Source organism: Syngnathus floridae, chromosome 22 (assembly GCF_059516105.1).
Source record: "Syngnathus floridae isolate MCC-2025c chromosome 22, RoL_Sflo_1.0, whole genome shotgun sequence".
In the NCBI taxonomy this organism is placed as follows: Eukaryota; Metazoa; Chordata; class Actinopteri; order Syngnathiformes; family Syngnathidae; genus Syngnathus; species Syngnathus floridae.
The window spans coordinates 536,200-558,245 of record NC_142434.1 but is presented as its reverse complement, the minus strand read 5'-3'; the positions used below and the strand labels follow the sequence as shown (position 1 = coordinate 558,245).

At 53.8% G+C, this 22,046-nt stretch overlaps 5 protein-coding genes across 14 annotated transcripts in view; 2 read left to right on the top strand and 3 right to left on the bottom strand.

The window, feature by feature from the left end:
• Positions 1–1,244, bottom strand: part of grip1 (glutamate receptor interacting protein 1) — a 13,050-nt gene extending 11,806 nt beyond the window's left edge. Inside the window, exon 1 of the mRNA XM_088366744.1 lies at positions 995–1,244. Within this exon, the coding sequence (XP_088222870.1) occupies positions 995–1,049 (55 nt within the window). The 5' untranslated portion in view covers positions 1,050–1,244. The remainder of the gene's footprint in view (positions 1–994) is intronic.
• Positions 1–5,858, top strand: part of kin (Kin17 DNA and RNA binding protein) — a 12,193-nt gene extending 6,335 nt beyond the window's left edge. For 3 of the 5 annotated variants that reach the window (XM_088366807.1, XM_088366804.1, XM_088366805.1), the window contains 14 exons: positions 2,223–2,353; positions 2,459–2,590; positions 2,679–2,807; positions 2,917–3,011; positions 3,177–3,220; positions 3,392–3,514; positions 3,576–3,763; positions 3,839–3,887; positions 3,971–4,025; positions 4,133–4,250; positions 4,327–4,461; positions 4,544–4,643; positions 4,710–4,810; positions 5,094–5,858. In XM_088366807.1, coding sequence (XP_088222933.1) covers positions 2,694–2,807; positions 2,917–3,011; positions 3,177–3,220; positions 3,392–3,514; positions 3,576–3,763; positions 3,839–3,887; positions 3,971–4,025; positions 4,133–4,250; positions 4,327–4,461; positions 4,544–4,643; positions 4,710–4,810; positions 5,094–5,153 — 1,182 coding nt within the window. In that variant the 5' untranslated portion in view covers positions 2,223–2,353; positions 2,459–2,590; positions 2,679–2,693 and the 3' untranslated portion in view covers positions 5,154–5,858. Of the gene's footprint in view, positions 1–2,222; positions 2,388–2,458; positions 2,591–2,678; positions 2,808–2,916; positions 3,012–3,176; positions 3,221–3,391; positions 3,515–3,575; positions 3,764–3,838; positions 3,888–3,970; positions 4,026–4,132; positions 4,251–4,326; positions 4,462–4,543; positions 4,644–4,709; positions 4,811–5,093 lie in introns of all 5 variants that reach the window. The other 2 variants (XM_088366806.1, XM_088366803.1) reach the window with 1 other exon arrangement.
• On the bottom strand, positions 4,917–13,162 carry itih2 (inter-alpha-trypsin inhibitor heavy chain 2). 2 transcript variants are annotated; one of them, XM_088366756.1, is made up of 22 exons: positions 12,965–13,162; positions 11,243–11,245; positions 10,301–10,333; positions 10,120–10,158; positions 9,701–9,873; positions 9,522–9,626; positions 9,290–9,452; positions 9,123–9,230; positions 8,926–9,054; positions 8,728–8,844; positions 8,495–8,663; positions 8,287–8,412; positions 8,035–8,216; positions 7,782–7,967; positions 7,570–7,709; positions 7,329–7,501; positions 7,086–7,235; positions 6,641–6,754; positions 6,369–6,567; positions 6,131–6,303; positions 5,625–5,736; positions 4,917–5,549 (listed from the first exon to the last, which is right to left on the bottom strand). In XM_088366756.1, the coding sequence occupies exons 1-22, from the start codon at positions 13,064–13,066 to the stop codon at positions 5,402–5,404; spliced, it is 2,844 nt and encodes a 947-aa protein (XP_088222882.1). In that variant the 5' UTR covers positions 13,067–13,162; the 3' UTR covers positions 4,917–5,401. The 2 variants fall into 2 exon arrangements, with proteins under 2 accessions (XP_088222882.1, XP_088222881.1); XM_088366755.1 differs by lacking the exons at positions 11,243–11,245; positions 12,965–13,162 and adding an exon at positions 10,405–10,601.
• itih5 (inter-alpha-trypsin inhibitor heavy chain 5) lies at positions 6,016–18,774 on the top strand. Of its 5 annotated transcripts, none has more exons than XM_088366757.1 (19): positions 6,016–6,883; positions 10,942–11,121; positions 11,189–11,233; positions 11,333–11,496; positions 11,746–11,850; positions 13,502–13,681; positions 13,749–13,793; positions 13,893–14,056; positions 14,306–14,410; positions 14,512–14,753; positions 14,825–14,994; positions 15,063–15,179; positions 15,720–15,891; positions 15,947–16,235; positions 16,779–17,347; positions 17,444–17,497; positions 17,742–17,858; positions 17,932–18,309; positions 18,373–18,774. In XM_088366757.1, exons 6-19 carry the CDS (start codon positions 13,568–13,570, stop codon positions 18,624–18,626), a joined length of 2,790 nt encoding a protein of 929 aa, XP_088222883.1. In that variant the 5' UTR covers positions 6,016–6,883; positions 10,942–11,121; positions 11,189–11,233; positions 11,333–11,496; positions 11,746–11,850; positions 13,502–13,567; the 3' UTR covers positions 18,627–18,774. The 5 variants fall into 5 exon arrangements, with proteins under 5 accessions (XP_088222883.1, XP_088222884.1, XP_088222886.1 ...); XM_088366758.1 differs by having other exon boundaries at positions 11,746–12,498; XM_088366760.1 differs by lacking the exon at positions 6,016–6,883 and adding an exon at positions 8,819–9,938.
• On the bottom strand, positions 18,745–22,046 carry tmem110l (transmembrane protein 110, like). The gene is made up of 8 exons (XM_088366811.1): positions 21,575–22,046; positions 20,828–20,876; positions 20,645–20,740; positions 20,434–20,555; positions 20,182–20,294; positions 20,025–20,108; positions 19,830–19,967; positions 18,745–19,759 (listed from the first exon to the last, which is right to left on the bottom strand). Exons 1-8 carry the CDS (start codon positions 21,762–21,764, stop codon positions 19,649–19,651), a joined length of 903 nt encoding a protein of 300 aa, XP_088222937.1. The 5' UTR covers positions 21,765–22,046; the 3' UTR covers positions 18,745–19,648.

Here is a 22,046-nt window from a genome sequence, read left to right as displayed (position 1 = left end):
CAAATGTTGTCCTGTTTGACCGTCATTCTTCACACACGTCAGCATTTTATTGTCAGCCGTGATGAGGATGACGCACTTTCTTGCAAAATGTGTCGCACGCGAAAAAAACACACAGGTTAGCTTGACTCATCCAGAGGACGAGGATGAGCAGTTGTGACATCAGCACCTCTTAAAAGGATGCCGTGCATGCGTAGGCCGGCCGGCCAAAAGTGTTGCATGATGTCATGTTGTCTGCTGTCTCAAAAAACGATGACCCTTGAATGTAACATTTCAAAGATTGTTCGTACTTCAGAACGCAGTGCAAACATCAGAACTCAGTCGTGTATGGACGTCAAGTGCAGTAATACTACAATACGTATGTGGTTGTCAATCAAATGTTTCCAAGTCGAGCCACGCAGTGCACTGACGCCAGTAGTAGTTTAACTGTCGCAAGTCTTTTCCTTTCTAGTAATTCTCTCTTTTGTCTATTTTTAGCCATTCCTACTGGAGTGTTATTTTCAAACACAGAAGATGATAAAAATAAATCATAATCATCAGTGATGCGTATGGAAATAAATGTGCAAATGATTACCAATCACTACCGATTTCAGGGGGGGGGGGGGGGGGGGGGCGTCTTTCCGGCGCCTTCAGACCGCTGTTAGCGCTCCTGCCCGGGCCACGCTGGAGGCCAACAGCCGGGCAGGTCAGCAGGTGGGCGGGCCTCCTCGCTAAGCTAACCTGCTAGCTTTACCTGCTGACTCCACCTACGGCAACGTCACGTAACATACCTGAAGCCACGTCACGTTACGTCACGTAAAGATCTGCCAGTGCGCCACACGGGAATGCGCACACGCACGCTCAGCGTCAACTTTCACGCGCGCGGCACCAGCAACCGGCAAACACACGCGCACCACAAGACGCACGCTCTCGCGAGCACGCACGCACGCAGGCAGCGAGTGAGCGAAGAGACGTTGTCGGTTCGGCGGCGGCGGCGGCGGCGCCGCTGGCTCCCTACCTCCTTCTTGGTCCGCTTGCAGGCAGGCCGGGATGTTCTTTTTCCATCCGGGCATGATGCACCTCAGGGTGGATAGGGAGTCCAGGGCGGCCCGCTAGCAGACACACAGCTCCAGCAGCGGCAACAGCATGTTAGCTTTAGTTAGCTTTAGCTTCATGGAGGAGATCCACCTCCGCGTCCACTTCCTCTTCTCCGTCGCCCCTTCTTCGGCACGCGAGACCCCCCACCCCCTGCTCTCTCTCCTTCTCTCTCTCTCTCCCTCCCTCCCTCCCTCTCTCTCGCTCTCTCTCTCTTTGTAAATGTCGCTCGACCCCCACCCCCTCTTAAATGGAGTCGCTCAGGGTGGTCTCGGGGTGAGGGGAGTGCTGACTGACGTAAGGCGATGACGTCACGAAGTAGCCCGGCAGGCAGGAAAAATGACAATAGTTTGCGCATGCGCATTGAAGCGTGGGCACCTGTACACAATTTAAGTCATTTTTTCTTATCCAGAAGATGCATTTAAAACCAAATTCATATTTTCAATGCTGACCTCATTCCTCCTTCATTTACAAGTGATTATGTCATGTTCTGTAACTCTGTATTATACCACTAAAGTTAGGGACTTTGGGACTCTATTCAACTTAAATCACTGAAGATGATTAGAGTTCATTCATGTGATGTTTGCTCATCTTTCAGTTGAAGGTGTGTGCGTGTGTGTGTGTGTGCGTGTATATACTTTGACACGCACACACACATCTTTGTCTTGACTCGCCTCAGGAATTCCCTTCCTTTCATTAGTTGGCGTCAAATTTAACATACGTTTCGGTCCATCGGCTTTTTGTGATCAAAGCAATGAACTTTGACCTTTTGCTACACACCTCATCATCTTTCCAATACGAATACCCCTAAAATATGAAACCTGTAATTTGTCACGCATGCTTAAAGATGAACAGAAATGTTCTATAATTAGACCCTAAGTCATTATTGATGATGAATAATGACGAAGGGATGGAATGACAAATAATGGAGGGATGCTGGGTGGTGGTGAGGAGTCAGTGAAGCGAAAGAATGTCTTCAAGACAGTGTGACCTCAATACGGCCTCATTCGGTCATACACGGTACACATAGGCTGAGCGCAACATAAAATCTCTTGCTACCATAATGATTGAATTGGTCTCATTTGCCCTTGCATTTATATCTACAAATATAGGCTGTTTGATTTGTTTTCCTTGTGTCCAAATGTCTCCAGGCTCCACAGATGATAGTTGGACCTGAGCTACTCGCTGTCTACCTCATGTGGAGTGCCATGGCACTACAAAACTGGCGATACCACCAAGCACCACACGAGGGAGACAACGGGCCAAATTCCAAAAGGCCTATGTACGTTTTTTAAATCACACGCAACACATATTCGGTTAGTCTTCAATTAACATTAGTGAATAATAACCTCAAGACAAGACTCTCCAACAAGTCCTTTCTTTCCAGGGAACGGGAGTGCAACTGAAATTTAACCCATTTGAAACTCAACTGGCGACTTCCAGAGGGCGCAACGGACCTACCTATACGCTCTTATTAACCAAAGAAGAAGTCAAATTTATGTTCTCGCGAGATAATGACGTACGAATCCCGGAAAGGGCAGAGTCAACCGTATTGACGCTTCGTCTCCTCGGGCACATTTTGTTAAAAACCGATTTATTTTTTTTAGTTTTAGCAGGCCAAAATGGGGAAAGCCGATTTTTTCTCACCCAAGGCGATAAGCAACCGGATAAAATCCAAAGGTCTCCAAAAACTGAGGTGGTATTGTCAAATGTGTCAAAAACAATGCCGAGACGAGGTGAGTTTTCCCGCCGCCCTTAAACGAAGCTACTACGACCTGTTGCCTAAAACGCTCATTTTTAATATCCCATAATTTGGTATTTATGTGTGTGTGTGTGTGCCACCAGAATGGCTTCAAGTGTCACTGCATGTCCGAGTCCCACCAGAGGCAGCTGCTGCTCGCCTCGGAATGCCCAAACAAGTTCATGGACTATTTCTCCAAGTAGGTTTCTTCAGCAGTGCTTGTGTAAACAAAGTTATCAATGTATGTTTTCAGCGAGCAAAGCAAGTGGACCCATCGGGCATTTTGGATTAGTTAGCTCAGCGACATCATTTCTGAATACAGATCTATTCAATTCAATACATTTGCTGTTGTTTTTCTGTGCAGCGAGTTCAAAAATGGCTTTGTGGAGCTGCTGCGGCGACGATTCGGTACGTTTGGCCATCACGCGATCCTACACGATAGCTAAAAAGATTGGATTTTATTTTGAAAAGGTCACAAAGCAACATCATCACGATACGTCCAAGTAATTGAGCTACATGAGGTAAAATTGTGCACCGTGTCCAAATGATTGATTGTCATTCCGTTTTGTGTGTGTCCAGGGACAAAGCGCGTTCACAACAACATCATATACAACGAGTACATCAGCGACCGCCAACACATCCACATGAACGCCACGCGCTGGGAAACGCTCACCACGTTCACCAAGTGGCTGGGGCGACAAGGTACGCGAGGTGGAAACGTCTCAGATGGGACAATGGTTCGCAACCGACGGCTTCCCTTCAGGTCTTTGCAAGGTGGACGAGACGCCCAAGGGCTGGTACATCCAGTACATCGACCGCGACCCCGAGACCCTCCGCCGGCAGGAGGAGCTGGCGAGGAGGAAGAAGCACGAGCTGGACGACGAGGAGCGCAGCGCCAAGTTCATCGAGGAGCAGGTCCGCAGAGGCCGCGACGGCAAGGAGGAGGAGGTGGTGAGTCCCAAACACGGCCTCCGACCCTGACGCACGCTCGGGGGCACTCATCTGAAGTTTTCCTCAATTCTCTAGGAAGACCCGGTTTACACCGAGCTGAAGCGAGAGAATGAAGAGGAAAAAGGTGCGTTTCCTGGCACGTGCCGAACATACGTACATTGACGTTGTTCTGATGGCACGTGGCCGCCGGCTCTCCTTCTTTTGCAGTCACGTTCAACCTGGGCGCCGCCGGCACATCACTGGCAGGTCCTTCCACATCAAGGTATGCAAACGTATTTGCATTTGAAGTACCAAATGTTTGTTATTACAACACACTTTCTTCTACATTTAAAATGGTCGTCAGCCATCGTTTTCTTTGTTTTTCCGTAGTTCCCTCCTGGCCCCAAGTGCTCTGGCCAAGACGTCCTCGGCGAAGAGGAAAGAGCCGTCCTCTGCTTCCGACTCGCGGGACAAGAAGCGAAAGTCCGCCCTGGAGCAGATCATCGAGGTAGGGTCTGGCGACTCGGAACGCGTGCGTGCGGGCGGGCGTGCGGCCCGGCTGACGTCGGCGCCTTGCTTCTCAGATGGAGGAGAGGAAGAAGCAGCAGCAGCAGCCGCCGCCCATCAAGACCGACCATTGGCTGCAGCCCAACATTGTGGTCAAGGTGGTCACCAAGAGGCTTGGGGACAAGTACCACAAGAAGAAGGCCGTCATCATGGTAAACGCGCGCACGCACGCACGCGCGCGCGAGCGTCTCGGCACGCTCGCGCGTGCCGTCCTGACCACTCGGCGCCCCGCAGGAGGTGCGAGAGAAATTCACGGCGGTGGTGAAGATGATCGACTCTGGGGACAAACTCAAACTGGACCAGAACCACGTGGAGACGGTGATACCCGCACCAGGTAGGCGATGACCTTTGGCTGCTACAAGCGAGAAATGTGTAGGAAACCTAAGCGGCGTCCCCGCAGGAAAGCGCGTGATGATTGTCAACGGAAAGTTCCGTGACACGGAGGCCGTGCTGGAGGGCATCGACGAGAAGAACTTCTGCGCTTCGCTAACGCTCGATTCCGTAAGTGGGTTTGCATGCCAAACAAGAAAATGCAAAGTACACAAGAGCCTCTTCCTCTTGGCTTTGTGAATATTTTCACAAACGACTCAGCAAATTGACATAATCGTGGAGGACAAGCGAGTCTTTATTACAAGAAGAAAAATGATTTCTCACTTTCACAGCGAAATGTAGCCAAAAAGTGGTATGTTGCCCACAAAGTAGATTTTTTTTTTTTTTTTTTTTTTTTTTTTTTTGTCGTCGCTACGCCAACCCAGAAAGTAAAACCATGTCTTGTCGTCCTCAGGGTCCACAAAAAGGAACGCGCGTGGATGTCGCCTATGAGGACTTCTCCAAACTGGCTTGAGCAAACTTTTGTCTCTAAACTTCTCTCATCTACTACGTCAGAGTTACAAGATTTGTTCATCTCGCAGACAGCGCTTTTTCTTTTTTTCAAACCGGCAGATTGCTTTGATGATACCTTTTCTATCAATTCAGTGTGACCAATCATTATTTCAACTTTGGGATTAATGAACTCGCAAATAAGACATTGGTGGGAAAAAAAAGTCCAATTTTTTCTCTTTTCTTTTCCTCCTTTTGTTGTTGAGGACTCTCCTATTTCATTGAGAGGAAGCTGTCGAGGTCGGGGACGATGTAGGCGCTGTAGTGGCCGTCGATGAATCCTTTTCCGCTGTTGTGCACAAACCAGCAGTAGACGTCGGAGCCGCGTCGCTTGTCGTGTCTGTAGTCCTTCTGCCAGCCCCTGGCGAGCGCGGCCAGCAGAGGGCGCCACCGTTAGGACCTAAAACCTGTCTTATTGTAAGGGGGGTGGACCTACCTGGTGACTTGTAGCTTGTTGCCCTTCACCTCCATGGTGGCCTCCTTCTTTTGGGGGTCGGCGCCGTCCCGGATGTCATAAATGGTCACGTCGGGCTCTTGGGAGAACTGACCTAAGGGGCCACAGGGCGGCGCACACCCAATTTGTTAGCGTCGCGAAGGAACAATATTTGTGTACACTGATTTCATTAGGAAGCTCAGCACTCCTCCAATAAACGCTGTGTTTTGCGCCTCACGTCCAGTCTATTTTGATTGCCGTCCACTGAATTCATTGTGGGACAAATGGTGTGGTACCTTGAAGCCCAGCACTCAATTGGCTTGAAATGTTCCCCATTGAAATGAGCGGAAAGGGCCTTCACTTCATTTCAAGCCACATCATCTCTAAAGTCATCCTAGGCATTTAACACATCGACCAAGGTACCACTCTATCTCCAATGCCTCCCTAATCTTGTCTTATTTCCTTTTGATGCAGCAGCTCACACGGCCCAATTTCATGCAAGTGAGTACCTATGAGGCCGTGGACCAGTGGCGAGTACTGGTTGTCATTGGGGAGGTAGAGACCCAGGAAGTCCACGTTGAAAGGGTGCTTCTTCCACACGCGGTGGAGAAGAACCATCACCTTGATGCTCCGGTTGATGGTGACGGTGACCTGCGCGTCCTTCACGATGGAGATCCTCACCCTGGATGGAAGAACGAGCGATGACGTCATCAGGCGTCATCCCGCAGGCAGGCCTCACCCGCTTACCCGTTTTGGATGATGTCGGCCGTGGCGCCCCAGGTGAAGCTGTGGTTGTTCTTGCCATCGGTGAAGGCGATGTCGTCGGCGCTGACGGCGACGCCGATGCCGTCCGGCTGGTAGTAGACGGAGATGACCCCGAAGTAGGTTCTCCGCTTTCCGTTGTGCGCCATTTTGTTGCCGATTAACTGTCCGTTGACCGCCAGGCCTGCGGGCGGGGCCGCACGCAAAGTCACGTTTTGCCGTGCGAGCGGTCACGCGCCGGCCGGCCGGCGTCGTACCCGCGCCTCTGTCGGTCACCAGGTTGAGGATGCGACCGGGCTCGGAGTCGATGTTGAAGCAGACGTCCGTGTTGCTTTGAGGCAGGTGCACGATGAAGTGAGGGTCGTTGTCCACTGGGTGAAGCCAAATGTGTGTGCGTGAGTGCGCAACGTGAGAAATGCTGCCAAAAGGACTACAAAAATGGCCGCAGCTCGACGAGACCGGAAGGACAAACAGAACTCCAAACTCCAGAGAAGCAGCCGGTAAGATGCCGATCCGACTTTCGATCAATTGTTTGTGCTACTTTGGCTGCTTCAGGTTTTCCCTTGTCACTTCAACATAGTCCCTGTCAAATATGAGAATAGGAAAGCAGACGAGCACCGGCTCGTGGCACCTTTGGCTGTTTCACAAAGAGCGCAAAACAGCAAACAGCGGAGGATCGGTTTGTGTACACGTGTGCAGTACCTAAGTTGACCGTCTTTAACATGGTCCACTCCTCCGGGCCTTTTTCCACGTGGCTGGGCGGGGCCGGCGTGGTCATCTGGACCCAAGGCGGAGGTTGGTAGACGACCTTCACCGGAGGCAAAGTCCTGGAACCTCCTCCCAATCCGCTCCCTGACCGCACACGTCATGTATGAAGCAAGGCGCTACGACTCCTGGCGGCGGCGGCGGCAGGCGGGGCGGGCCGGGGCGGGCCGGGGCCTGCACCTGAGCAGCAGCCTTGCTTGGGGTCCTTCGGGGAGTCGGCCAGCAGCCTCTCCTTGCTGTCCTCGCTCTCCACCAGCAGCGCCGTGAGCGGTGTGACAAACTGATGCTCCATGGCCAGCGCCAGGATGCGCTGGGTGATCTTTCTCTTCTTGGCGGCGCTTGGCGCCAAAGACCTGACGAGTGGAGGACTATGACGGACCGCTCCCTTGGCCATTTTGCTTTGCCGTCCGATCGCGCACACCTCTCGCTTATCATCTGCTTGATGGTGATGTAAGCCCACAGCTGCCTGGCGAAGCCCGTGAAGGAGTGCTGCTGCTTGGCCAGCTCCATGTCCAGCTTGGAAGTGTCTACCTCCGTTTCCAAGGTGATGTCCAGCAGGGCCTGTAGGACGAGAAGACTGTGACGGAGAAGCAAACGTTCCCCCGGCCCCCCTGATGCGTGCGTGGCACTCACACCCGACGCGGTGGTGAAGCTGGTCAAGGTGTCGCCCTCCAACGGTTGCACCTTGCCGGCCACCACCAGCTCGGAGCCCCCAAAGAATTTGTCAAACTGGTTCTGCGTAACGTCAGACACGGAGTCCTCCGGGAACTGGACGGTGATCTTCCGCAGAAGAGGATTGGATACCTGGCTGTAGAAGTTCTGCAGGGAACAACGCAACGTGTCAAGACAGGCTCCCGGCTCCGGTGGTTTGGAAACGGCGGCCTACCCTGAGCTGCTCGGCTGCGTCGTGGTTAGCGAAGATGCGCTGGGCGATGCCGCGGTTGTCCATGGCGATGCGCTCCAAGAAATCGTAATCCACGTCAAAGCCGATGCCCAAGGAGAACAAGGAGAAGTCGTCCCTCATCGCCTTCTTCACGTTCTTCTGGATGGTGCTCAGCTTGATCTCGCCTGCGCAAGCGTCCGTTTTGAGCGGCTACCGAAACGACACCGTCTGACTGGCCGCCGCCACGGGACTCACCCACTGTCGGGTCTCCGTCCGACACCAGGATGATCATGGAGACCGATCGAGGATCGATGAGCCCCTGATTAGAGGCCCTCACGAGCATCTGCACCGCTTTCATCAGCGCTTCGTTAATGTTGGTGCCTGGGGGGGGGGGGGGGAAATCGTTCCTCGTGAGCAACCCAAAATGTTCCAAGCTTCCAAATCCGGACTTGTGTCACGGTACCTCCGACCGGTTTAATGTTCTGGACGTATCTCTTGGCGTCTGCGATTTGTACGGAGGATCCCGGGACCAAGTCTTCGTTCCAGCATCGCACGTTGTGGTTGAAGTCGATGATACTGAACTGGTCATCCACCGTGAGGTCGTCCAAGATGGCCTGCATGGCCTCCACCGTCTGCCGAAAAAAAGGACCGCGAGTCAGTCCTACCGGACCACCGCCGTTCTAAACGACGACTTACCTGTTTCATTTTGACCCCCCACATGGAGCCGCTGACGTCGATGACAAACACAATGTTCTTGGGGAGCGGAGACATGTTGGAAGGCGCGAAGAAGTGGACAAAGTGGCCGTCCGAGACCTAGCCAGACCGACGGGGTCTCCGTCAGTGGCGATTTGACGGCAATGTGCCGAAGGGTCGGTCGGTCGGTCGGCTAGCTACCTGCAGCTCGCCGGCGTTGCTGTCCCGCTTGACGTCATATTTGACATTCAGGGTGCCGTCGATGGCGCTTTGCGTGCAGTTGTCGCACTTCCTCTGCTGGTTCAAGTTGGGCTTGAAGACCACGTGGGCCTGAGGGAGGGGGGCGAACCTGCTAGCGAGGTTTCCACGGCCACCATTTGATGGGGAGTCAGTCCTACCTTCTCCGGGGACTGCGTCACTGCGACCAGCTCGGCAAACATGTCCCCAAAGTTGTTTGACGTTTCCAGCGTGGCGATTCCCTTGGGCTCAAAGATGTAAACGTCCACCTGGAGATGGACACGGGCCTTGCACTTTGCAGCTGCTGGGGTTGGAAAGGCATGGGTACCTGCAACTGAGGCACCAGTCTCCCGGGCTGCAGGTGCAGCGAGTGCTCGTAGAATCCCAGCTTCCTCTCCAGCATCTCCTGGTAATGCAGCTCAAACTCGATGTTGCTTCCGGGAGGGACGTAGACCTCCGTCTTGAAGGTCTCCATCTCCTGGGAGTTTGATCTGTTGTGCGGAAACATTCCAGTCAAGTCTGCTTTGGTTTGGATCCAAGAGACCTATCTGGCCCAGTACCTGACGATGCCCGCGGCCTTCCCTTTGGCTCGTGCCTGAGCGTACAGATTCCTGGCCACCGTCTTCTCCTTCACCGAGCCCGTGAAGACGATGCCGTTGACGTTCCTGGGGCGGGCGCAAAAAAGCAGCAACTGGCATCAACTCTGCATGTCGCCTTCTCGCTCTTCGGACGCTCTCACATGGTGAAGTTGGTAATGAAGGCTCGTTTGGGGATCTGCACGTTGAAGCCGATGGTTTGGGCTTTGGCGCCCGAGTTGACCACCGAGCTCCGGACGGTGGTGTGGGCGAAGCGCGACGTGATCCGACTCTCCACCTTGTAGCTCTTGACGGTGATGTCATCTCCGCGGATGGCCTGGCAAAGGTTCGAGATGGGAACTTTCAATGAAGGACATTCTTGAGCGACTTGTGAAGGTTAAGGTACGCTAACCCTTGATCTTGATGGACTTAAATGGAAATTCCTGGAACCATCTGATAGAGAACTAGGTCACTAACCCGTCAGTCACGGGAGTGTACTTCTGAACTTATTGATTTTTGGGAGCTGAGCTCAAACTCTTGTCACAGTGTTGAGAGGTGAAAACAACAAGTGGAGGGGTTATACCTCAAAGTCTTCCTGTTCCTCGCTGGTCAAGATGGCTCTCTAAAACACACAGACAAGTCGTCAGGCGCCATTTTGTTTGTCCTCTCATTTCTGAAACCGATCGTCTCATTTTTTCGCCTTTCGAGCGATTCCTCGGGGCAAAAATCGGTTCAGTCGATATAGTCGTACAAGAAGATCTCACCTTGTGTCTGTCACCGTGATTGAGAAGATCTGACTGGTGAGAGGAAGTTGAGCGTTAATGAAAACATGTCGCCAGGCATTAGGAGCCCCTTTGACCCCACTCACCTCGTCCTCCCATTCTCCGTCGATGACAAACTCAAAGCAACGGTGCTCTTGGAGGCCCAAGAGTCCGATGAGGAGAAAAAGAAAAATCTCTTTTGGCTTCATGTTCTTAGCGCTCAGCTCAGCTCGTCCTGCTAGCCAACAGTGAAAATCCCTTGCAAATGCTTCGGATCCACATGATCAATATTTGCGAGCAGATGGGAAGCAAACTTTGAAGCTTGACCTGCACATTGGGAGCGAGTAAACAGTGTTGGACAAGCCCACTCACAGTTTGCTTTGCAAGATGTGCAACACTGATGTCACGCTAGCGGCTAGCTAGTCAGAAATAACTGAATTCAATTGAAAGTTGGTCGAAAAGCCAAATGGCGTCTCGACGTTGTAACTTTCTGTCATGTCCACAAGGTAGCGCCAGATTCTGCAAACAGGCCCTCGAGCGTATGAATTCCGACGGTCAGTGAAGGCATCGGTGAACAACAAGTGCTGCTGCTTGATCTAAGAGCCTGTCCTTCCTTTTCTTCCTTCCTCCTCCTTCTCCTGCAGTGGGTGGGCGCAGGCTGCAGGGTCGAATCTTCTCACTAACGTTGGGACACGAGCAAAGCCAGGAAGATGAAAATCGTGCTACTGCTGGCTTCACTGCTCTTGTGCGCCTCTTGCGCCCTTGGCCAAGTGGACCATTTCCCACCAGGAGACCATTTGGATGACCACTTTGATTTGAACATGGTAAGTGTTTGCTTAGGTTTTTTTGTTTCATTTGAACCAAATGAACTTCCGTTGATTGTTTCTTCAGGCACCGCACAGAGTTCCACGACAGGTGAAAAACATCCTGGTGAAGGTACAATACCTGCTTTGATTTATTTTGTATTATTACCAATAGCGACCCACAGATTGTGGAAGTTCTTGAATGCGAGTCGTCGCCTTTGACTTGGTGCAGGAGGCCAGACCTCACGTCCAGGAGCTGTCCGTCAACACCACCGTCATCTCCCGCTACGCCTTCACGGCGGTGCGCTGCGTCATGCTCAACCGGCACGCCGCCGCCGGCGAGGGCGTCTTCCGCTTCCCCGTGCCGGCCGGCGCTTTCGTCTCCAACTTCACCATGTAAGCAGCACGCGCAAGTTTGGGCTTTTTTGAAAGTGAACAGGTTTAGTTTGTTTGAAACATGGGACACCTTTTGTGGGTCGGGCCGATGACATCGGGATCAATGAATGCCGCTCGTGAGAAAGCCGCCGCCATGGAGACATCAAAGTGTCGACAAAGGCCCTGGGCGCCTCGGCGTGCCGTAAACCTGCGACGAGGGCCGAAAATGCAGTCAAGTGCTAATCCTCGAACTTTGACCTCCCAAACCAGGATCATCGCAGGGCGCGTCTACCGGAGTCGGGTCGCGCCGAAGGAGCGGCGGAGGCTCAAGCGGCCAGACGGAAAAGCTCGGGACAAAGAGTCAGGTGACCCGAGGTGCGTGGGAACTCCTTCCTGCTCTGAAATGTATTTTCGAATTGTATATGTTCAAGGACTGCAGACTCCAGCATCTCCTGGTAATGCAGCTCAAACTCGATGTTGCTTCCGGGAGGGACGTAGACCTCCGTCTTGAAGGTCTCCATCTCCTGGGAGTTTGATCTGTTGTGCGGAAACATTCCAGTCAAGTCTGCTTTGGTTTGGATCCAAGAGACCTATCTGGCCCAGTACCTGACGATGCCCGCGGCCTTCCCTTTGGCTCGTGCCTGAGCGTACAGATTCCTGGCCACCGTCTTCTCCTTCACCGAGCCCGTGAAGACGATGCCGTTGACGTTCCTGGGGCGGGCGCAAAAAAGCAGCAACTGGCATCAACTCTGCATGTCGCCTTCTCGCTCTTCGGACGCTCTCACATGGTGAAGTTGGTAATGAAGGCTCGTTTGGGGATCTGCACGTTGAAGCCGATGGTTTGGGCTTTGGCGCCCGAGTTGACCACCGAGCTCCGGACGGTGGTGTGGGCGAAGCGCGACGTGATCCGACTCTCCACCTTGTAGCTCTTGACGGTGATGTCATCTCCGCGGATGGCCTGGCAAAGGTTCGAGATGGGAACTTTCAATGAAGGACATTCTTGAGCGACTTGTGAAGGTTAAGGTACGCTAACCCTTGATCTTGATGGACTTAAATGGAAATTCCTGGAACCATCTGATAGAGAACTAGGTCACTAACCCGTCAGTCACGGGAGTGTACTTCTGAACTTATTGATTTTTGGGAGCTGAGCTCAAACTCTTGTCACAGTGTTGAGAGGTGAAAACAACAAGTGGAGGGGTTATACCTCAAAGTCTTCCTGTTCCTCGCTGGTCAAGATGGCTCTCTAAAACACACAGACAAGTCGTCAGGCGCCATTTTGTTTGTCCTCTCATTTCTGAAACCGATCGTCTCATTTTTTCGCCTTTCGAGCGATTCCTCGGGGCAAAAATCGGTTCAGTCGATATAGTCGTACAAGAAGATCTCACCTTGTGTCTGTCACCGTGATTGAGAAGATCTGACTGGTGAGAGGAAGTTGAGCGTTAATGAAAACATGTCGCCAGGCATTAGGAGCCCCTTTGACCCCACTCACCTCGTCCTCCCATTCTCCGTCGATGACAAACTCAAAGCAACGGTGCTCTTGGAGGCCCAAGAGTCCGATGAGGAGAAAAAGAAAAATCTCTTTTGGCTTCATGTTCTTAGCGCTCAGCTCAGCTCGTCCTGCTAGCCAACAGTGAAAATCCCTTGCAAATGCTTCGGATCCACATGATCAATATTTGCGAGCAGATGGGAAGCAAACTTTGAAGCTTGACCTGCACATTGGGAGCGAGTAAACAGTGTTGGACAAGCCCACTCACAGTTTGCTTTGCAAGATGTGCAACACTGATGTCACGCTAGCGGCTAGCTAGTCAGAAATAACTGAATTCAATTGAAAGTTGGTCGAAAAGCCAAATGGCGTCTCGACGTTGTAACTTTCTGTCATGTCCACAAGGTAGCGCCAGATTCTGCAAACAGGCCCTCGAGCGTATGAATTCCGACGGTCAGTGAAGGCATCGGTGAACAACAAGTGCTGCTGCTTGATCTAAGAGCCTGTCCTTCCTTTTCTTCCTTCCTCCTCCTTCTCCTGCAGTGGGTGGGCGCAGGCTGCAGGGTCGAATCTTCTCACTAACGTTGGGACACGAGCAAAGCCAGGAAGATGAAAATCGTGCTACTGCTGGCTTCACTGCTCTTGTGCGCCTCTTGCGCCCTTGGCCAAGTGGACCATTTCCCACCAGGAGACCATTTGGATGACCACTTTGATTTGAACATGGTAAGTGTTTGCTTAGGTTTTTTTGTTTCATTTGAACCAAATGAACTTCCGTTGATTGTTTCTTCAGGCACCGCACAGAGTTCCACGACAGGTGAAAAACATCCTGGTGAAGGTACAATACCTGCTTTGATTTATTTTGTATTATTACCAATAGCGACCCACAGATTGTGGAAGTTCTTGAATGCGAGTCGTCGCCTTTGACTTGGTGCAGGAGGCCAGACCTCACGTCCAGGAGCTGTCCGTCAACACCACCGTCATCTCCCGCTACGCCTTCACGGCGGTGCGCTGCGTCATGCTCAACCGGCACGCCGCCGCCGGCGAGGGCGTCTTCCGCTTCCCCGTGCCGGCCGGCGCTTTCGTCTCCAACTTCACCATGTAAGCAGCACGCGCAAGTTTGGGCTTTTTTGAAAGTGAACAGGTTTAGTTTGTTTGAAACATGGGACACCTTTTGTGGGTCGGGCCGATGACATCGGGATCAATGAATGCCGCTCGTGAGAAAGCCGCCGCCATGGAGACATCAAAGTGTCGACAAAGGCCCTGGGCGCCTCGGCGTGCCGTAAACCTGCGACGAGGGCCGAAAATGCAGTCAAGTGCTAATCCTCGAACTTTGACCTCCCAAACCAGGATCATCGCAGGGCGCGTCTACCGGAGTCGGGTCGCGCCGAAGGAGCGGCGGAGGCTCAAGCGGCCAGACGGAAAAGCTCGGGACAAAGAGTCAGGTGACCCGAGGTGCGTGGGAACTCCTTCCTGCTCTGAAATGTATTTTCGAATTGTATATGTTCAAGGACTGCAGACTCCAGCCAAATTGTCTTTTCTTTTTTCCGTCCAAGTTCTGAGGCGTTCCGGATGGGGGCCAGCATTCCGGGCGGCGAGCGGGCCGTCTTCCTGCTCGAGTACGAGGAGCTGCTGCGGCGCCGGCTGGGCCGCTACGAGCACGTGACGGGCCTGCGGCCGCTGCAGCTGGTCAGCCGCCTGCGGGTGGACGTCACCGTGGTGGACCACTCGCCCATCACCGCCCTGGAGGTGCTTCCTCTCCGCCGAAGCGGCGGGACCGGCCCGGCCAGGGCGGCAGGTTTGTCGCGCTGGCGAAACGGAGCCCCGCAAGACAACGAACGGCGAGCGCTTCTCGTCTTTGCGCCGCAGCCAAGACGGATCCTCCCGTCACCACGACGGTCCGAAGGGAAACGAACGCCTGCAAGGTCACCTTCAGCCCCAACATCATTCAGCAGGCCAAGATCACCACCGACGGCATCCTGGGGGATTTTGTCGTCCGCTACGACGTCCAGAGGGACACGGCGGTCGGAGACGTGCGGGTAAGACCTCTTTTGTCTCCGTCTTGGCTCCGCTTGCCAACTCTAAGGGCTCTGTGACTCATTGGCAGGTTCAAAAGGGCCACTTTGTCCACTACTTTGCGCCCAAAGACTTGCCGGCCGTGCCCAAGAACGTGGTGTTTGTCATCGACACCAGCGCCTCCATGTTGGGTGCCAAGATCAAACAGGTGACATGCTAACAAGGTCTTTCAGCTAACACATGTGACACGGAACTTGTTCAGAGCAGTTCTGAACTATATTTTTCTGCCATTCAACTTTGAAGAAAGTCATACAGCCGGTGGGGGGGGGGGGGGGTTGTTGAGTGAACAACAGTGGAACAAGGCCGAGTTGTGAGGCAGGCGGGAAGGTCAGCTTCCATCCAGTCATGGAAGGTTTGACACAAGGCTAGGCTCCGCTGCCGTGATCCCCGCCCCGACCTTCGCCGGACGAACAACGAGCGGGGTTTGATGCGCTCGCACAATGGCCGCCTTCATGGCGGGTCAAGTGTCTTCTTCTGACCGGGAGTGGATACATCCCATCATGATTGCAATGCCAAATTATACAATGCGCCTACACACTCTCACACACACACACACGCAAACATAATGTTCCCGCAATGCTCGGTGGAAAACGCCATGAATTAGCAGGATTCTTTTTTTTCTGGGCTAATATTGCAACGTTGGACTCGTAAAGCTCAAGCTAACATTGCGCTACCTTTCGTTGGCCAGACCAAAGACGCCTTGCTGGCCATCCTGCGCGACCTGCGAGCCGTCGATCGCTTCAATTTGATCAGCTTCTCCAACAAGATCAAAGTGTGGCGAGCGAGCGGCCCGGTGCCCGTCACGCCGCTCAACATCCGAGACGCCAAGAAGTTCATCTACGCGCTGATGCCGAGCGGAGGTAGGAACATCACACGGATGGTTGAAAATGAGATGCGTGACGCGGGCGGCCATAGGCAGCAACACGGACGGCGCCATCCAGAGCGCCTCGGCTCTTTTCCGCGAGCGCCTCGACGGCGTCTCGCTCGTCGTCTTCCTGACGGACGGACGGCCCACGGTGGGCGAGTCGCAGTCGGCGGCCATCCTGGGAAACACCCGCTCGGCCGCGCGAGACAAGTTCTGCGTCTTCACCGTCGGCATCGGCGCCGACGCCGACTACAAGCTGCTGGAGCGCATGGCCCTGGAAAACTGCGGCGCCACGAGGCGCATCCGCCAGGGAGACGACGCCGGCGCCATGCTCAGAAGGTAACTGGTGCAGAATGTTTATCTAAACACCTTTTCAGAATTGGAACACAATTCAATCGAATGTAGCAGTTTGATTAATTTCTCGCAGCTCCTTCAGCGCTCAGTCTCGTTAATCCTCGTCCGTCATTTATCGCGCACCGTCCGGACAAAGAGCAGCGACGCGCCGGCGCTGACAGCCGCGCTGATTAAGCCCCGGAGCCGTTCCTCCGGGCCCTCCCTCGGCTCTCGTTTGCACAGCGGCGCGAGGAATGCGCCTGGGTTGTGTAAGCGGCGTCTGAGCAGGCTTGCAGATAATGGGCCTCGCGCGTCCTGAGCAAATACGGCTTTGGGCGTCACGGCGGCGTGACAAGGGCACGATGGAGGTCTTTTATGGAGGTGAGCAAACTCCCCGGAGGGGCCACAGGTGGCCTTAAGAGCGGATTTGAGAGGCGGAAGGAAACGCCGATGCGCCGGCCGGCCGGCTTATGTATATTTCAAATAGTTCAACGCAAACGCTGGCGCGACACTTAAACTAACAAGACCGACACGCGTCTGTCTGTCCAGCTTCTACGCGGAGATGGCCACTCCGCTGCTGTCCCACGTCAGGATGGACTACGTGTCCGCAGACGACGTCACCCGCCGCCTCTACGCCAACTACTTCAACGGCTCCGAGTTGGTCGTCGCCGGCAAGTCGGGCGCCGCCGAGGCTCTCCGCGTTCGGGTCACGGCCGACAACGACGACAAGAAGCTCGTCCTGGAGACGGACGTGGCGCTGCGGCGGCGGGAGTCGGAGGCCGACGAGCTGGTGAAGGCGGCGGCCCGGAGCTTTCCCGAATCGGGGGAAGCTTTGAAGCGGCTGGCGGCGGACTTGGCGGAGCGCGTGTGGGCGTTCCTGACGCTCAAGGAGGAGCTTCGTTCGCGTCTGCTCGGCCGAACCAGCCGGGAGAGGGAAGAACACGTCCGGCGGGCCACCGACCTCTCCCTGGCGTACCGCTTCCTCACCCCTCTCACCCACATGCTGGTGGACGAGGTCTCGTCGGACGGCGACGAGGTGCCAGACGACGACGAAGAAGAAGGAACGTTACGCGAGGAAGTCGACAGACAGAGTTTAACTCTCGGCAGCGGCGGGAGAGGTAAGACCACACCAAATGAATGAATGAAAGGTCCTTTGTCTTGTTGCCATGTTTTGACGCGGAAGGCAATGGACCGGCATTTGCTCTCCCTCGCAGGTCAAGTTGACAGGAGACCCGCCAAGAAGTCCCTCACCATCTCCAAAACATCAGGTGACGCCACGTCGGCTTTGCTTGCGTGCGTGCGTGCGCGCGCGGCCTATCATTTGCACGGCTAATAAATAGAAGGGAAGCGGCGGCGGCGGCGGCGGCCCTGTCATTACGCTCGCTCTGTCATCACACGCCTCTTCATCTTGCGCTTTCTCACAAGTCGCCATGAAAGCGCCTCCTAGCCAGCCGATAGATAACCTCTCATCTGCGGTCAAAATGCCTGAAAGGTTCCCCCGTTTGTCTCCAGCCGACGGCGATCCTCACTTTGTGGTGGACTTCCCTCTCAGCAAGACGGCCGTCTGCTTCAACATCAACGGCGAGCCCGGCCACGTCCTCCGCCTGCTTTCCGATCACAAATTCTCCGGTAGGTAGGGAAAGAAGCCCGCCTGCTATTTCGGCCCAAGCGGCCTGAAAACGTTGGCCGTGCGTTTGCCCAGGCGTGACGGTGAACGGCAAGCTCATCGGCACGCCGCCGCCGGCGGGCAGCCGTAAGCGTCGGCGCACGTATTTTAGCAGCATCGCGGTGGTGGTGGACCGCCCCCGCCGCGCCTACGTGGAGGTGACGCCCACCAAGGTCATCCTGGACGGCGCCGACCGCCTGGTGCTGCCGTGCCGCTCCAGCGCCTCGGTGGAGAGCGGCGCGCTGTCGCTGGCCATCGTCGGCGGCCGCAACGTGACGCTGAGGATCGGCGCCCGCGTGGCCTTGGTGGTCCTGCTGCACCTCTACAAGAACCCGGCGCCCTACCAGAGAGACCACCTGGGCTTCTACATCCAAGACAGCGAGGGGCTCTCGCCCGGCTGCCACGGCCTGCTGGGTAAGCGGCTTTTTCAATCCTCTTACGCCGTGCGGCGCTTTTGAGTCTTCAACCTCCTCGCAGGCCAGTTTCTGCACCAGGAGGTGAGCGTCGTGGAAGGAGAGGCCGGGGACCGTCCCTCCTCGGCGCTCCTGAAGGTGAGGGGCCGCTCGGTGCCGGTGGTCCGCAAGAGCCGGCGCATCTACGGCGGCGCTCACAGCGTGGACTGCTGGTTCGCCGGCAACAACGGCGCCAAAGTGGTGGACGGGCGCTACGAGGACTACGTGGCCTCGCACATGTTCGACACGGGCGACGGGCCGCACGGGAGCAACGCGTGAGAGAAGCCCCCGCTTGGTTCAGGTACTCGTTAGCGTCAAGGACCCTGGTGTCTTTTTCTACTGGACATTTTTATACGGTCGACTTTTTACGGTCAGGACTAGTTCTCAACAAGCCGTCTTCCTGCGTAGTCAACTTTTATTTTGGGCCACACGTTACATTCCGTAAGGAGCACCTTTATGACCACTAGCGGACATAAAAAAAAAAAAAGTTAAAAAAAAGCTCAAATAGCAAATACAACACCTTTGGTCCAACGAGAACAAGAGTTTGTAAAGTTGAAGTCTGCAAGGTTTAAAAAGACTGGAATATAAAAGTCTTACACATGATGCGAATAAATACACGATAGAATGAATAATCATCATTTGGAAGAAAAGTTAGCTTGGCCAAAGTCAAAGCAACTGCTGAGTGGCAATCATAATAATGCGCAACAATTAGCATGAAGCTAACATTCATGTTGCAACTCTTTCTGCCAGTCAAAAATGGGATAGGTAAAAAAAAAGCTTTTACCACATCAAATGTTTGATGTTTCTTTCAATAACCAAAAGAAACGAGGACATGATTTCTTGCCTCTAATTAAAAACAAAAACGAGAGAAATAAAAAAAAACAAAAAACAACTTGTGGTCTTCCTTGGAAGTTGGTCGGAAGTAGCCGGAGGGCAGCACGTGCCGGAAAAATGCTGCCATCTTCCATCAAAAGGTAGATGAGAAGCAACTCTCATTGCCAAAAAGTCCCCGGCACCAACATTGATTCATGATGTCCCATTTTCAAGTACAGCGCCCTCAGGAGCATGGTCTTGGTCTTTGTTGTGCTGTGGCGACCTTGTCTGAAGTTGATGCGAGCGAGTGTGTGGAGGCGCTTTGCGTGTGGAGGCGCTTTGCGTGTGGAGGCGCTTTGCGTGTGGAGGCGCTTTGCGTGTGGAGGCGCTTTGCGTGTGGAGGCGCCTTGCGTGTGGAGGCGCTTTGCGTGTGGAGGCGCTTTGCGTGTGGAGGCGCTTTGCGTGTGCAGCTTCAGGTGGCGGCGGCGTCACACCGCCACCCAGTCGGGCCTGGCCTGCGCTCCCGAGAACTGCACGGGAGGCGGAGCGCCGTCGTCCGCCTCCTCTTCGCTCTCGTCCGTCTCCGCCGTCAGAAGAACCTACATAAAACACCTCAGCGGGTGAGAAGCTAAGAAGAAGCAAAGCATCTCAAATGTCAGTCGCATTCACCCGTGACTCCTCGTTGCCGGGCCGAGGCGAGGCGCCGCCGCCGCCCTTCTTGGGCGTGACGTGGCACGAGTCGTCCGGGCTCTTCATGCTCTTCAACTTCCTCATGGTCAGGCTGTCCACCACCCAGAACATGACCGACTGCGACAAAATGGCCGTCAGCAAAGAAGCGGGGCGTCAGCAAAGAAGAAGACTTACGTTGACGATGAAGGGCACGATGAGCATGACCAGCACCAGCTCCACTTGAGGGTTTGTGATGTAGCCCAGCAGAACCGCCTGCAGCTGGAAAGCGCAACGGCGTCATTTCACAACAACGGCGCACTTTTCTTTCCGTTCGTTCGGGACGCGCGCATACTTTGGACCATCCCGGCACCAGCAGCACCAGGCTGATGACGCCTTTTTCCAGAACCATGATGAGCAGGTACGTGCCGCACTGGCCCAACCACGCCGCCGCCTGCGGGGGGTCGCCTGCCACGCAAAAGCAACTGAATGGATCTCTGCTTTCAATCAATCATTTGAAAGGCCTGCCCTATGTCAACAGTGACCTCCAGTGGTTGAAACCGGAACTGCACCCCTGCTGCTTGACTTGCGTTTCCAGTCAACTCACCGTACTCGCCGAACGTGAGCAGCGTCCACTGCTTGTGCTCCACCACCTTGGACACCAGCTTGACGGCCAGCCAGATGACCAGCATGCCCACGGTGGCGTCCAGCAGGAAGTTCATCAGGTACCTGGCAAAACGGCAACAACACGCGTCCGTTCAATAAAAGGGTTGCTGTACGTCTATGACAAAAAACCAAAATGAGAGAGCGCAACTGACAGTGAGCAAGGGTCCTCTTTGGTGAGCGTGGACAGGAAAACGTTAGCAAAGTGGATGAACAGGGCGCCGATGGCCTGCTTGGATGTGTCAAAAAACCTGCAACGCATTTCAGGTGGAAATGGTGAGACCATTTCCACAAGAGACTTTTTCCACTCAAGCGCAAAGCAAATGAACATTTCTGACCAGATCCTCCACGGTCGCCTGATCCCTGCGGGCTCCCGGAACCTTTTCACTGCAAAACAAGTTAGCGTGTTGACAAGACAGTTTAGCCTCAAGGTTTACATGAGCTAACATGTATTCTTTATCTTCTGCAAAGCACCACTAATATCACTGCAGAGTCTCCACAGTACAATTGCCTCGAGGCGCTAATAAGTAACCGAGTGGAGGCTCATGAGGCCCGCATTCTGGATGTCACAAGTTATTTATCTGCCAGTCAGCCGTTATTCCTTCCTGTTAAATACACCGTCGCCTTGAGGAAGACAATTGAACAGTTGAACGGTGTGGACTTTGACATCTGCAGCCTTCAGGGAGAGAGGATTAAAAAGAAAAGTAACAGGAAGTCAAATCACACTCATCACAAAAGAAACACGGATTAGATCAACAGGTTTAACTCAAGTAGCTGTTAAGCACAACAACGGGGGGGGGGGGGGTTCTCGAAGGCAAGATCGTTGAACAATCTGCTGGTGCTTTGATATAAATATTTTGGCCAGAGATTATTAAAAGTTAGTGCATGAATTCACACTAATCCACAATCGAATAAAACGTCGGCAATGCGCAAGTTAAGTTCGAAGTCGCGGATTTGCTGCGCGGTCTGAGGAACGTAAACAAGACGCCACGTGTGCAGTCATTTAGCCTTGTTTCCTGCTCATTTGTGGGGGGGTTTTGGGACGGGATGATTTTTCCAAAATGTGTTTGTTGCCTGCCACTCACACATGAGCGTGCTGAAGGCGACGATGGCCAGGAGTCCCTGGATGAGGACCCCGAAGCGGTCAGTCAGAGCGCCGTTGTCGCATCCGTGCGGGTTGGCCTTGTTGATGTCGCTCATGTTGGTCACTTCCAACTCTCCGGCATCGGACAACCTCCTCACCAGCAAAGAACCGCTGTGGCCGTACATGTCCATGGATGCTGGCGGCCGCGCCGCGCCGCGCTGAGCTGAGCTGAGCTGACAGACAAAAGCGCAGCTCGCTGCCAAATCCTTGATGTCTTTTTTTTTTTTTTTTAAGTCCCCGCAATGTTGCTTTACGCTGATTAACGCGAGTTTGGGTTTGAAATTCAACCGTCAGGGTTGCTGATTAGGCAACAAAAGCAAATATACAAGTCGATTTTCTCGCCTTTCATGCATGTTTCTGCAGAAGAAAAACAAGTGTCAAGTAATCACTGCTGGCAAAGGGTAGCTTCCGGT

What these genes read in the sequence shown, in the direction of transcription:
- itih2 (XM_088366756.1), bottom strand. Translation starts at nt 13,066, where the DNA reads ATGAAGCCAAAAGAGATTTTTCTTTTTCTCCTCATCGGACTCTTGGGC. An exon ending in ACGCAGCCGAGCAGCTCAGG is followed by an intron (nt 7,968 to 8,034) that starts GTAGGCCGCCGT and finishes TGTTCCCTGCAG; the next exon opens with AACTTCTACAGCCAGGTATC. An exon ending in AACAAGCTACAAGTCACCAG is followed by an intron (nt 5,550 to 5,624) that starts GTAGGTCCACCC and finishes CGCGCTCGCCAG; the next exon opens with GGGCTGGCAGAAGGACTACA.
- itih5 (XM_088366757.1), top strand. Translation starts at nt 13,568, where the DNA reads ATGAAAATCGTGCTACTGCTGGCTTCACTGCTCTTGTGCGCCTCTTGC. An exon ending in ACCACTTTGATTTGAACATG is followed by an intron (nt 13,682 to 13,748) that starts GTAAGTGTTTGC and finishes TTGTTTCTTCAG; the next exon opens with GCACCGCACAGAGTTCCACG. An exon ending in AAAGAGTCAGGTGACCCGAG is followed by an intron (nt 14,411 to 14,511) that starts GTGCGTGGGAAC and finishes TTTCCGTCCAAG; the next exon opens with TTCTGAGGCGTTCCGGATGG.
- tmem110l (XM_088366811.1), bottom strand. Translation starts at nt 21,764, where the DNA reads ATGGACATGTACGGCCACAGCGGTTCTTTGCTGGTGAGGAGGTTGTCC. An exon ending in GCTCACGTTCGGCGAGTACG is followed by an intron (nt 20,295 to 20,433) that starts GTGAGTTGACTG and finishes TTTGCGTGGCAG; the next exon opens with GCGACCCCCCGCAGGCGGCG. An exon ending in TCGTGCCCTTCATCGTCAAC is followed by an intron (nt 19,968 to 20,024) that starts GTAAGTCTTCTT and finishes ATTTTGTCGCAG; the next exon opens with TCGGTCATGTTCTGGGTGGT.